This window comes from Sminthopsis crassicaudata, chromosome 6 (genome assembly GCF_048593235.1).
Source record: "Sminthopsis crassicaudata isolate SCR6 chromosome 6, ASM4859323v1, whole genome shotgun sequence".
NCBI classification, from domain to species: domain Eukaryota; kingdom Metazoa; phylum Chordata; class Mammalia; order Dasyuromorphia; family Dasyuridae; genus Sminthopsis; species Sminthopsis crassicaudata.
The window spans coordinates 256154601-256168185 of NC_133622.1; the positions used below are offsets into that span (position 1 = coordinate 256154601).

The following is a 13585-nucleotide window of genomic DNA, read 5'->3' on the forward strand; positions in this document are numbered from 1 at the left end:
CAGCCAAGACCATCCCAGGGATAATTCTGTCTGTTCAGATAAGGGATCGGAGGCTCCCAAAGTACCCACTATGTGTGTTTGGGCTCCCTGGGGATCATACTGCTTCCTGAGTCCCATGGAGGCCCAAGACCTGGGTAGAACATCGAAGCTGGATGAGATTTCAGAGACCACAGAGTCCAGTCCAGTCCTGAGGAAGGAATTCTGGGAACAACTCTTAACAAAGCCTTTCACCCATTTTCTCAGCAAGCCAGGGAGCCCTCACTGCTTCTCATGGCTTTGGGTGACCCTTGACCAGACCTCCCTAGGACAGGGCCAGATCCAGTCCCTGCCACCTATCTTTGGTGGGCAGCATCCAAATGAACACAGATGTGTAAAGCACTCTGGCCCTACCATCTGTCTGTGCTGCCTCAGTTTCTCCACCTGCAAAATGAATCGACTATGTCTGTTTAGTGTGCCAAGGTCACCCATTAAAACAAACTCTCTTCCCCCCCCATTAATAGATAAACACCTTATTCAGAGTCCATTGTTTTAGTTGTACTTCTTAAAGAATACCCCAGCCTTCTTTCCCTGCCTGCTATCAGCCCCTTAACATCAGTTCTTGCTTCAGGTCGCTCACTTCTGTTTGAGGTAAGTCACATTTCCTAATAAGTCCCATGGTTCACCATGGCCAAAGGATCCAACATCCCATGATCATTCTCCTGGTAACGAGCCTCCTGTCTTGGCTGGGGTGGCCTCCAGATCCCACTCAAAACTTCCCTGATTTGGCCTCCTAGAGGCCAGGGATGTCCCCACTGGCATCAGGGGCTGGCTTCTTTTTGCCCCTGCCCACCTCCTGCCCACCAGGCTGCCCTTAACTGCTTCGGTCGTACCATCCAGCAGGTGCACGCTCGAAAAAGGAAGCTCCCAGTTTTTGCATCAGCTTGAACTGGACATCCAGGGTGAAAGGAACCTCAGCAAAAGTGAAACTGGAGATGTGCCCTCCAAACCCAAGCCAGGCAGCTCCGAGATGGGCCATTCAGCTGCTCCCACTCCCACTCCCCTCAGAAAGCTGGGACAGAGCCCCCAGGAGGAGACAAGCACTCTGATCCCTGCCCCCCACCCCATCCATAGCGATAGCTGCTGCTGGCAGAGAGGAGACCAGAGGGGGGAGAGGGGAGAGGAGGAAATGGGGAAGAGGGACAGAAGAGAGGGAGGGAAGGAGAAAGGGAGAAAGAAAAACACACACACAGAGAAAGAGAGACAGAGGCAGAGACAGAGACAGAGAGACAGAGAAATAGAGAGACAGAGATAGAGACACAGAGAAAGTTCATCCCCATCTTTAATCTATGGTTGCTGTCCTCCAGGCTATGTCTGATGAAAGCAAAGCCCAGGGAGACCCACAGGTGCCCAAGCCTGCAACCTCAGCCACAATCCCATTTCTATAGTGCCCCAAGATCCCATCAATCGACTCCTTTGGAGTTTGTGGTCCACCCAGACCCAGACCTTTCTTCAGAACTCCTGCTGCCTGGCCCCACCTTCCCCGCTTGTAGAGCTGACTTTTGGTGCCCGGGTGCCAGGCTTTGCCCCCATCCTTGTCGAATTTTATTCCACTAGCTGTAGCCCAGCGCTCTGGCCAGCCGGCCAAGAGCCTTTGGGAGCCTAACTCTGACATGACATCCTTGAGTGTGTTAGCCCCGCCCCCCCCAGCTTGACTTTGAAGACAATGCATTTCATCTCGGCCTCTTACCCAAGCCTCTGATGACAACATGAAGCAGTCTCAAGCCAAGGCCAGAGCCCTGGGTCCTTCACCAGAGAGCCCCTGTGGCCCTTCCCTGGAGACCCCCTGCTCTGCCGACCCATTAATATCCCACTGTTAGGACTGAATGTCCAGATGAGATTGTCTCCTCCCCGTCCATCATTTCCAGAGCAGGCTGAGAGTCTTCCTCCCCCCAGCTTTCTCCCTCCCCCACCCCCGCACAGCTAAGGCCAAGACCAGCTCTTTCTGTCTCCCGGTTAGTTGGTCCTGCCAGCAAAGGAGCAGTGGCCGGGGCTGGCCCTCTGAGATCACCGCCTCCTGGTCTCCCCTCCCCCCACCCTTTGCCAGTGTGCCCCGCACTTCTCCCGGATGGGGGGAGCTCTCTGGTCCCCTTTCTGGGACCTCTCTCCCCTCTTGTGTCACTGTCTCTCCAGCAGGTGGCTCAGCAGTCACATCTGCCCTTTGGCTCAGGACCCGGGGGCCGTCTGCTTGTGTCCTTACTTGCCTCTCAGTCGTTTGTTGGGTCACTTTCAGGAGAAAGATATAAAGGGGGAGGTTGAGTGGTTGGTCCACCGTCACCCCACATTCAGGGTCCTCTGCCCTAACCACTACCCTGCCTTGCCCCACTCGGGGTGCCAGGATTCTTTATCCCATCCCATTCAGGAGAAGCTCAGAGCCCAGGTTTGAGCCCCAGGGCCTGCCGATGCTCAGGAAAGGCTCTTTGACCCTTCTCGACCCCATTGCTGGTTTTCTTGGCAGAGATACTGGGCTGGTTTGCCATTTCCTTCTTCAGCTCATTTTACAGATGAGGAAACTGAGGCAAACAGGGTGAAATAACTTACAGGGTCAGACAACTAATAAGTATCTGAGCGGATCCAAACTGAGCTTTTCCTAACTCCAGCCCCAGGGCTCTTTCCACTGAGCCACTGCCTGGATGGATTCAACTAAAGGAGGAGAAACAGGCCCAGAAGGCCAGAGGGAGAGAAGAAGAGCCTGGCACCATGGAGCACCACCAGCTCCAGTCCTGCCCGGCCTGCGGGGGCCTCTGCACTGGCTCCTCTCCCGGGAGGCTGGAGGGGGGTGGGGAGAGGAGGGGACAAGCCGCAGTTATTCGTCTCCCAAGCATGTTTCTGTTGACAATAAACTCTGGGAGGACCAAGAGCCGGGCCAAGGAAGGGGGCAGGGCGAGCCTGAGAGCCCGGTCAGTGACTGATCAGCCCCTCCCGAGGTGGGGGCGGGGCTCTTCCCCCCTCCAGAAGGTGCTGGGGATGCACCTGAGCTGGGAAGGGCAGGAGAGACTGGGAAGGGGGGAGGGGAGGCTCGCAGAACTGGCTGGTTCTGGGTCTTATTAGGAGGCAGACCTCAAACAGAGGCAGGTTCCCCAGCCTCAGCCTCCTCCCTGGGCCTGCCTGCCTGGGGCAACCACTCCAAGGGGCCCAGGATGGGGGAGCCAAGGGCTCCAGCCCCTCTGGACCCCGGCTCCTCCTCTGTCAAAGGGGAGGGTAGGACTTGATCACTTGATCAATAAGCATTTATTAAACACATTTATACACTAGGTGCTGCACTAAGCACTGAGGTTACAAGGAAAGGCAAAAGGCAGTTTCTGCCCTCGAGGAGCTTAGAATCTAGCCTGGAAATAATATGCAACAAATCTGTACAAGAAGTTCTGGACTGGATAAAGAGGAAGTCATGGCAGAGGGAGGGCTTCCTGGAGGAGGAAGCCAAGAGTGCAGCAGTAGGAGCTGGGAGAGGGAGGGCCTTGGTGGGACAGCCAGGAGGCTGGGACCCAGACCCAAGAGAATTTGGGGAGTGGGCTGTGAGATCCATGGTTAGGAAGGGCCTTGAAGGCCAAACAAAGCATTTTGGATTTGCTCCCGGACGTGAGAAGGAGCCACTGAGGCTGATGAGGAGGGAGTGACTCACTGAGACCAGCTTCCTTCCTTCTTTCCTAGGTGGCCCCTCCAAGGTCCCTTCTAACATAAGAGGGTCGTGCCCTTGGGGAGGGCAGAGTTCATTCAGGGGATGGGGATCTGGGTCTCAGACCCACACACAACCAAGCCCAAGGTGTGCCAGGGCCCTGAGGAGGTGGGGCGAGGGGAGGGGACTGCCTTGGGGAGGAGCCTCTGATCTGGGGGGAGGAGCTGGCTAGAGAGGCCTGGCCTTCAGGGACAGGATATCCTCCCTGGGAATGTTTGGGTTAACTCCATGGCCCCATTCGATGCCACTGAAGAAATGTTTATGGAAGGCCCGCTGGGGCCTCAGGCCGGGCAGGGCACCTGGGGGCCGGCAGGGGCAGGGGTGGGCATCAGGAACCGGCAGGGACCAGACATGACCCTGTCAGGCTGTCCCAGCTGCCCCAGCTCAGCTTGTGGAGCACCTGCTGTGGGCGAGCCCTGCGGGCCACCCTGCTGAGGGACCCCCCTGCCAAGGGACCACCCGGCCGGGGGACAGGAGATCCGGCCCAGGACAGGAGGCTGGAGGACCATTCCGCCTGGGATAGCACTGAGACATGGCTCGTGGAGGCCAGCCTGGAAGCAGGGCCTTTGTTTCCTTACCCTAAGCCCACCCCAGGCCTCCTGCTCCTTCTGGGTACAATCCCTTCACAGCTAACACGGGCCACTTAAGGGGCCTCCTGGAGAGAGAGACTCCTAGGCCAGAGGGTGACAGAGGGCGAGGACTTGGGGGTTGTGCCCTCAGAGTTCTGGAGCAGGAATGCCTTCGGACACGGGGACCCCATGCTCAAACCTTCCTGCCCACCCCGGCCCAAGAATACAGGGGCTCTGGGCCCTGGTAGGAGCTGCCTCCAAGCTCAGCCTCCCAAGCCACAGGAATCCAAGCTCAGGAAGCTTCTTTGAGCCTGCAGTCTGACAGCTGGGAAACCGCCCCAGAGGGGCGCACTTGCCCAAGGCCCCCCCCACCTGGCAGTAGCAAGGCCTGACCTTGAATTCACATCCCTGCTGAAGACTCTGGGCTGGGCTTGGGAGGGCAAAGAGCCTCCCCCACCCCAGGCTTACTTCCCTCAGCAGAGCAAGGCAGCCACAAAGCCCTCACCTCCTTCCAGGCCAGAAATGCTCTTGGTAAGAAAATTCCCAGAGTAAAAACAATTGAAATCAGGAAGAAGCCCACTTGCAAAGCCACGCTTCCTGTGGGCGGGCAGTGGCGGAGGCAGCAGAAATGAGCTGGCCAGCAGGATGGCAGAGAAGGCTCTGCGAAGGGCCCAGATAGAGCAGGCCGGCCGCTGGGAGGGCCCGCAGAGAAGGCCGGAGCCTCCAGCCTGGGTCCCCACACTCAGGGCGGCCCCAAGCCTTCTGCTGGGAGCTGGGGAGGATCCAAGAATCCAGCTCGGCCTCCCCTGGAGTCCCCCCACCAAAGAAACCTGCTCCAGTAGTCTGCCAGTGGGCATCTGACATATCTATAATATGCCCAGCTCTGGACCAGGCTTCCTTGGGGTGGGGGTGGAGGTGGTGAGGGCTCCAGCCACAGGCACCCATTCCTGTGGGAAGAGTATTCCAGGAGCCCAGAGACAGACAGAGCAGCCAGCTGCCCACACTGCAGCCAGAGGGAGATGGGCCCAACTAGAGCAAGCCGGCAGCCCCTGCCTCCAACAGCTAGCTGCCACCATGGCATCAAGAACTGAGCCGCACCCCCTCACTGCACGGGGAGGGGCCTGGAGATCAGAGGCAGCCTCAGGTGGCAAGAGGCCTTCCCCAGGAGCACAGCTAATAAAGCAATCAGCTAAGGAACATGTACTGTGGACCAGGCTCAGTTCTGGGCACTGGGGGGGGGGGACACCCAGAGAGGGTGCCTCCCCTTCTAAAGGAGAGGAAATTCTACCAGGGATGTATATAGGTCAGCCTGCTGTCACCCTAAGACCAGAGCTTCCTGCCCTTCTCACTTCCTGCCGGCCCTCTCCCCTCCCCCAAGCATCTCCTAATTCTGGGCAGAGCTTGAAGGTCACAGGAGGACATAAAAGAGCCCAGAACAAGAGAAAGAAGGAGAGAAGAGCTAGACTTATATCCCTGATCCGCAATCTCAGGCAAGTCATGTTGCCTGCCTAAGCCTGCACCTCCAAAATGGACAAGATGGGGCCTTAAAGGTCCTTCCTGGCTCCAGGGAGCCTTGGGCAGCTTCCTCCGAGGAAGGTTTGGGGGTTGATCCTGGCAGAGAAGAGGGACAGCATGGCCAGCAATGTGACAATAGCTCCCTCTCCTCTCTAATTCTAGAGCATGATGAGAACATTCAGCACCCCCAGAAATCACAGGAAGGAGGGCAAAAAGGCCTCGGCTGGGATGGGGGAAGGGAGCTGAGAGGACAGGCCACCTCTTCTGTCTCCAGGGCTCTTTTAAAGGCAGGAGCCCTAGCAGTCCTAGGGCAGGGGTCACAGCACCTTGCTTGGAATCCCAGCCCTGCCATCTGCCTACTGAAAGTGTGATTTTGGATGGGTCCCTTGTCCTCTTTGGGCAGAATTATTCTAAACTGTAATGTGACCAGTTTGGTCTTTGACTGCAGGACCCCATTACAAGGCATGAACCCCAAGACCATTAAAAGCAGCAGGAAAAAGGCCCATTCACATGAAGATATTCACCCAACACTTCTGGTGACAGCAGTAAAATGCACTGGGGAAGGGCTACCCATAGTTTGGAAGAGAAATGTCATAGGAATCACTTAGTGGCTCTAAGAAATGAAGAAAAGATAGGGAAGAACTAAAGCAGAGAAGTCAGCCAAATAAACCCAGCTACTATAGCAATATAAAGAAAAACTACTCCACAAGACATCAGTATTCAGATTAATGGAGTGGTCAATAGCAGAAGCCCAATGGTCACCTTCTATCCCATAGGGAAGTGATGGACTAGTGGGTTGAAATGGTGTGACAAGCAAGATGAGTCCATTGAAAAAGATTTGAGGGGATGTGGGTCAATTGGGGAAATGCTGAATCAGTTGAATTATATGATTGTAAAAGGATACTATTGTGCTATAAGAAATGATGAGCAAGATGATTAGAGACAATCCTGGAAAGACTTATATGAACTCTTGCAAAGTAAAGTGAGAAAAACATTGTATACAGAAATTGTATGATGATCAACTATAATAGAACATTGTATACAGTAATAGCAACATTGTATGATGATCAACTATAATAGAACATTGTATACAGTAATAGCAACATTGTATGATGATCAACTATAATAGAACATTGTATACAGTAATAGCAACATTGTATGATGATCAACTATAATAGAACATTGTATACAGTAATAGCAACAATGTGTGCCTCAGCATTACAATGATTTAAGATAGTTCCAAAAGATTCCACCTCCAAGGAAAGAATCACAGAGTCTGAGTTCACATCAAAGCAGACTAACTAACTATTTTCATTTTTTGTTGTTTTTGTGGTTTTCCCCTTTTGTTCCATTTCTTTTTTCACAACACAATTATGAGGAAATTTGTTAAACGTGATTGTATAAGTGTACACTTATACAATCACGTTTAACAAATTTCCTCCTAATTGGATTGCTTACTTTCTTGAGGAGGGGGAATGGAAAGAGGAAGGGAGGAATAAAAAGTCAAAACTCAAAATCTTACAGAGATGAATATCAAAAACTATATATGTAATCGGAAAGAATAAAATACTGTTAAGTTAGAGAGAGAGAGCCGTCTATTGGCTTTAGTCAACTGTCCTTGTTTCAAGGTCCTTGGCACTGGAAGGTTACTGAGAAGCAATAATGATTTGAACAAACACAATCAGTAAAATGTTTTCGAATTCTAGAATATGCAGAGGGAGGCTAATTCCCAGGTCTTGTCTAGCCCTGACAAGCTCCCTGCCCAACAAAACCCAGAACATCCTTCCACGCTCAAGTCCTCCCAAGGAAAACCTCTTCAGTGCTCTGGACCTGCTCATCTTTACAAATTAGGAAGCTTATTGAAGGAGCCTGAAACAGATAGGGCCCCTGAAAAACCTGATCAGATAATACACTTCATCTGGACAGGTGTCAAGGACAGGTGACTTACAAGTCTCAAGTTTCCCAACAGTGAAATTGAGCGGCCACTACAATCCCAGCCTCGGTATCTCTGAGTCAGCTCCCATGACCCCCACAACATAATCCCAGCCCCTGGCTGGCTCAGGGATCTGAGGACCAGCCCCTTCTTCCTGCCATTCCCACCTGCCAGTTCCAGGCTAGAAACAGGCTTTCCCTTCTCTCTTCTTATGGAATTTTCCCTACCCTCACCAGTATCTTCCACCTTGCCACCCACTTGAATGGGGCTGCAGTTTCAGGGCTCAGTTTTCAGATGCTCCAGACTGTAAGCCCTCTGAGAGACTTCTTTGTGTCCTTATCAATAGATGGTCCCTCCCCTTTAAAAAATTAAAAACCAATTCAGGACTGTCAGCTCCCTACAAAAAGAACACCTAGCTCATCTTACTTCTCGGAGTGGTATCATTGTGCTAAACTTGGAGTCAGGAGGTGTGGGTCCAAATCTGCCCTTGACAATTGACCTGGGCAATCCCTCAACTTTTCTGAGCCTCAGTTTAATAATCTTTCCAATGGGAACAAGAGCATCCATCTCACAGGGTTCTTTGTGATGTGGTGCCTGTCAAAAGCTCTGCAAATCTGAATGGAACGTCCCACAGCAATATTAGCCTCTAGTCTCCCTGGCTGCATCCAGGGCATTCCCACTAGGTCTGGCCAGTCAGCCATGTTCACAAGCACAGTATCATCCCTGACTGCTCTCTCACCCTAGCAACCCATTCTGCTGACAGAGCTTGCAGTCTCCTAGTTTCTCTCACATCCATCCCATTCTGTTCACTCACAGGATCACGCCGTTCCCCCTTACCTGGACTATGGCAAAAGCCTTCCAACGAGTCTCCCTTCACCCACCCCTCTCTTCTCAAGCACAACTGCCAATGGCTAACCTTAAACTGTGGGCCATGTCATGTCAAGAACCTCCATAATCCCCAGTGGCCTCCCATTACCTCCAAAATTAATATCCAATGCTCTGTTTGGCATTAAAAGTCCTCCACAACCCGCATCCTTCCTTCCTCCCTTCCCTACACCCAGTGATCAAGACAGGCTGGCCCCTCCTGGCTCTGGCCCACTTGTTTCCAAGTCTCTGTCCGGGTCCTTCTCGAGCCCTACAACGCTCTCCCTTCTGATTCTACTTTGGGGAAGCTCTGGCTTCCTTCAAGCCCCGGCCCAAGCCCCACCCACTCCCCAGCTGCTAGGGCCATCCTGTCTCAGGTCCCCCTCCATCCCCTCCACAGTCTTCTGTTGAGTTCTGAGCTATAGCTCTTCTCTCCCAGTTAAATATGAGCTCCTCGAGGACAGGAACTGTTTGGGGAGGGAGGGAGGGAATGAAAGGAGCTCCTCTGTGAGCCTGGAGTAACTTGTCATTGTATCCCACCCCCCATGTAACACCCTGGGAAGCTCAGGGTGAAGTGCAGTGGGGAGGGGGGGAGGGGCCAGAGGGACAGGGCTGGAAACCTAAAGGCACCTGCTAGCCCCCATGACCCAGAGGTCTCTCCCCCTCATCAGGCTCCCCCAAGGCACTCCCCCTAAGGGGCAGAGGAGAAGGAGTGACAGGAGGGGAAGGAGGGAGAAGCTTTGAGGTCAGTATTATCTCCATTTTCCATCTGAAGAAACTGAGGCTTGGAGAAGTTCCCAAGTAGCTGGTGAAAGATTCGACGATCTTGCTGATCCCACGTGGGGCATCCTGGTCACTCCATCTCTTTCCAAAGTGGCCAGCCCGACCCCAGACCATCTCATCCCCCCCAAATGGACAGGGACGGGCCCTGCCAGGAAAGCTGCTTCCTCTCCCAGCAGAAGCCACACTACCCCTGGCTTTCTTTTCCGGGTGTCTCTCCCCCCCACCACCCTGGCAATAATATTCCAGACAACATGCCCCAGGCAATTCCAATGAAACCTTCCTTTTCTCCCTGGTGAGCAGGTGCTTCTGGGTGAACTCTACTCTGAATACGGCCAGATTCCCAAGAACAGAGCAGAACAGATCGCTCGCCCTGGGCCGGGGAAGGGGCGCCCCGCCAGGGGGAGAACATGGCTGGGGGGGCTGGCTGGCGAGAGGAGGGGGGCCAGCGCCTGGGTGAGGGCTGGCTGGCTGGGGAATGGGCATCAGTCCTTGCCCTCCAAGGAAACCAGGCCCGGCGCCCCCCTCCTTCCCCTGCTCCAGGAAAAGGCCACTTTTCCGTGGCTGGCTCGAGGAGGCTGAATGAAGGCAATAAAGGCGCGAGACCCCCAGATGGGGCTAGGCGACGCAGCAGTCCAATCAGAGCCTTGCGCCCGCTCAGTCCCCACCCCTCTTTCAAGAACCTCTATTTCCTGGCGGTCCCGGCGGCTGGGAATCGGGCAGCGGCGCGGCGGGGACCTCCGCGGGACAAGCCCTGCCCACCCCCACCAGGAGGCCGGCAGCCTAGTGGCCGGGGCAGGTGCTGGAGCCGGCAGCCTCGCCCTCTGGGCGGGGAAGGGGCGCCGCTCGGTTCAGAGCCCGGGGGCCAGGCTAGCCCACGGTGCCCAGCAGCTTCCCCGGCCCCCCAGCGGCGACCCCGGGCAGGAGCGCGCAGGGGCGCGCGCCGGGGGACAGACCGCAGTCCCGCGCCCGGGCGGAGGGGCGGCGCGGACACTTACACCGTGAAGTGGTAGAGGAAGCACTTCCAGCCCGTGGGTCTCTCGAGGAAGTTGTAGACGCGCCCCTGGACGTGGGTGCGGGTGAGCAGCGGGCGCCACATGCTGTAGATGGACATGCGCGGGTCCAGGCTCACGGTGGGTGGCGGCGAGGGCGATGGAGACGGCGACGGCGGGGCCGGGGGCCCCCGGGTCCCCGGCGCGGCGGCAGGGGGCGGGCCGGGCCCCGGCGCGGGGATAGGCGCGTACAGCGCTCCGGCCGCCGGGCTCACCTCGGCCAGCTCCGACGGGAAGGCGGCCTTGGGGCTGAGGCTGAGCCCCAGGGATCCGCTGGCCCGACGGCCCCACCCCCAGCGCCGCCGCTCCGCCTGCGGGGGGGAACCGGCCGAGGACGCCATGGGGCCGGCCCGGGAGCGCGGGACACTGGACGGCGGCGGCCGGGAGGGAGGAAGGAAGGGGGCCGGCGCTGCCGCCGCCGCCGCCGCTGCCCTGGAGACTGGGCTCCCACTCCCGAGGGGAGGCACCGAGCGAGCCGGGGAGGCGGGAGCTGTCCGTGCCCGCCGCCCGGGGCGGGGCCCGCCTGCCTCCCCCGCCCCTTCTCCTTCAAGAACCCGCAGTGGCTCCAGCCCCAGTTCCCCGCCCCGCCCCTCCCTGTGCCCGGCGTGGGGGACCCGAGCCGCAGACCGAGGGCGCCCCCTGGATCCCCGGGGCGCGGCTCCGCACCCTCCCAGGTAGCCTTAATCCGGACCCTTAAACCCTGCGCGCCCCGCCCCCGACAGCCAGACCTAGCTCGCGGCCCCGGCCTCCTGGCGCGCTCCCCCCTCGGAGCCTCCGGGCCCTCGCCTGGCGCAGCAGGTGCGGACAGAGGCGCCTCCAGACACAGAAAGCACGGGCTGCCTCCCTCTGCAGCCCGGAGGCCGTGGGACCCTGGGGAGGCCGCCCGCGGACTGTGGGGCTCCCACCCGCCGCCCCTCCTCCTTGGTCTTCAGCTGCAGCTTGGGACTCGGCTCTCCCACTTCCTCAGCCCGCAAAGGGAGAGGGGGCCGGGAGGCAGGCGGCGCGCCCCGGGGCTTGGGGCTCCCTCTTGGCCCGACTTTTGCTTTGTAAAGGAGCACAGGCTTAGGGCTGGCAAGAACCCAGAGGCCGGGTGGTTGGGCTCCCTCACTTTGCAGATGAGGAAACTGAGCCCCAGAGAGAAGTGCCCAGGATCACGCAGGTAGAAAATGTCTGCGATGGGATTTGAGCCCCGATTCTTCTCCTCCAAAATCAGTGCCTGGAAAGGACCTTTCCCACCCTCTTTTATTTAGCAGCCTGAGAGGCAATGGAGCCCAGAGCAGGGATTTGCAATTTGTCCTCCTGTGGATGCCCCCTAAGGGCCTAAAAGGTCCCTTGAGAGGGATGAGCCTTGCCTGGAAATGAGCATCTCCGCTCTGCCTTCCCTTCCCCCATCCTCCCCTCTTCTTGAATCTTTTCATCCACAGACTTTCCGGGGTCCTCTGACCTCAGCCCAGCTGCCACCTCATCCCTGATTCCCCCTGGCAAGATGTGGATGGGTCAGCTCTGACAGGGAAGGCTGGGAGAAAAGAACTCAGAGGTCAGTGGTGGACATGCTGGGGTGAAGGAAACCAGATGGAGACAACCAACAGGTGGCTGGAAATGGAGACAGATCAGGAAAGAGGCTGGCTCTGGTGATTTGAGAGTCATCATAGAGATGGTCATAAGTGCCCGAGAGGGGGTGAGAGCACCAAGTGAAGGGCAGAGAATGCAGAAAGAAGAGAAGACCCTGGCAGAGCCATGGGGGCACCTATGGTTAAAGAGCGTGATCCCAAGGAAGATCCCTCTAAGAAGCATTCAGCTGGGTTTGAATGGTGACATTTGGCGGAGCAGAATCATCGGGCTGGGGAGCTGTTGTTATTGCCGTGGTCCATCCTTCGTTCTCAGGTATGACCAGGAGGGAGTTCGGTAATCATTGAGGAAACATGGATACTTCACCTTTCTGAATCTCAGTTTCCATTTTTGTAATGTAAAGGCAATACCCCGCCCCAAACCATGAAGACATTATAGGAAACAAATGGAACATGGTGGAACTTGGACCCGGCACGAAGCCTCGATGTGCCGACCAGACCAGAAGCTGGAAGGACCAAAGCAGCTCCTGGCGGAAGGACCCTCGCTTCATGTTAAGGTGTGTGGGCAGATCTCTAAGCTCCTCCCAGCTATGACCTTCTAAGGTCTAGATTCTCCTCTCTGTTTGGGCATTCTATGAATCATGAACCAAGTGGAGAGTGACTACTATGTGCAAGCCCCTGAGTCCTCATCCCCAAGCTCAGAAGTTTCCCAGCTCCCTAGGGCCTGGGACTGAGGCCAGGGAGGGTGTTTGCTGTGAAAAGTGCAGAGCAGAGAGATATCCAGCAAATAGCTTGTCTAGGAAGTAGGTGATTTGAAAGGAAGCTTGATTAATGAGAGCTTGGAACAATGAGTGACCCTCACAGGTGGCCTTTTCCTTCTTGGTTTCACTCACAGACTGGAGGCAGTGTTTGGGACTCCTGGAGAGGCAGATCCTTCATGCTCAGGAGTCTCAGGTCCAAGAGTGCAAGGAGTTGGACCTGACCCTCTGAGAGCCCAGCTTGTTAGAACTTGACTCAGAGCTAATCTCGGCCCTTTCCTGCTTCAGCCTCATTCCATCATCCTCCAGGTGCTCGCCCAGAGCTCAAGGAACTGAATATTGGGAATGCTTGACCTGGGAAGGAGTGCCCAGGAGGTCTGGGGAATTCTGACTCTGCCGGTTGAACTAGTAGCTGGCAGCTCTCCAGCTAACACCCCCCCCTCACACCAACTCATTGGTGTTAATCATCAAATCAGAGGCCTTGGAGATCTTTGAGACCAATCCTCCCATTTTAGAGATAGGGAACTGAGGTTCAGAAGAGCCAAGTGATTTTCTCAAGGTCCCATGGGGATTATGAGGAGAGGCAGCATTAGAATGGAGGTGTTGTGCCTCTATTCATCATCCCCCTTGCTCCTTACAGTTCACAAATCCATCTCATGACAATCCCTTTGTGAGGCAGGAAGCTCAGCTCTTTCCCTCACTGACTGATCAACCAATGAGGATATTTAGGCTGCAGGGGGGAAAGTCTCACCACAATCGGACTAGGAAGGAAGGGTCAGATCAAATCCTGATAGAGGAAATCTAAGAAAAGGGCACAGTGAGTCATGTTTCCAA

The 13585-nt window shown here is 55.9% G+C and overlaps 1 protein-coding gene across 1 annotated transcript in view; it reads right to left on the reverse strand.

Moving 5' to 3' along the window:
* Window positions 1-10863, reverse strand: part of KCNQ1 (potassium voltage-gated channel subfamily Q member 1) — a 214734-nt gene extending 203871 nt beyond the window's left edge. Inside the window, exon 1 of the mRNA XM_074272375.1 lies at window positions 10372-10863. Coding sequence (XP_074128476.1) covers window positions 10372-10766 — 395 coding nt within the window. The 5' untranslated portion in view covers window positions 10767-10863. The remainder of the gene's footprint in view (window positions 1-10371) is intronic.
* Between the last annotated feature and the right edge of the window lie 2722 nt (window positions 10864-13585).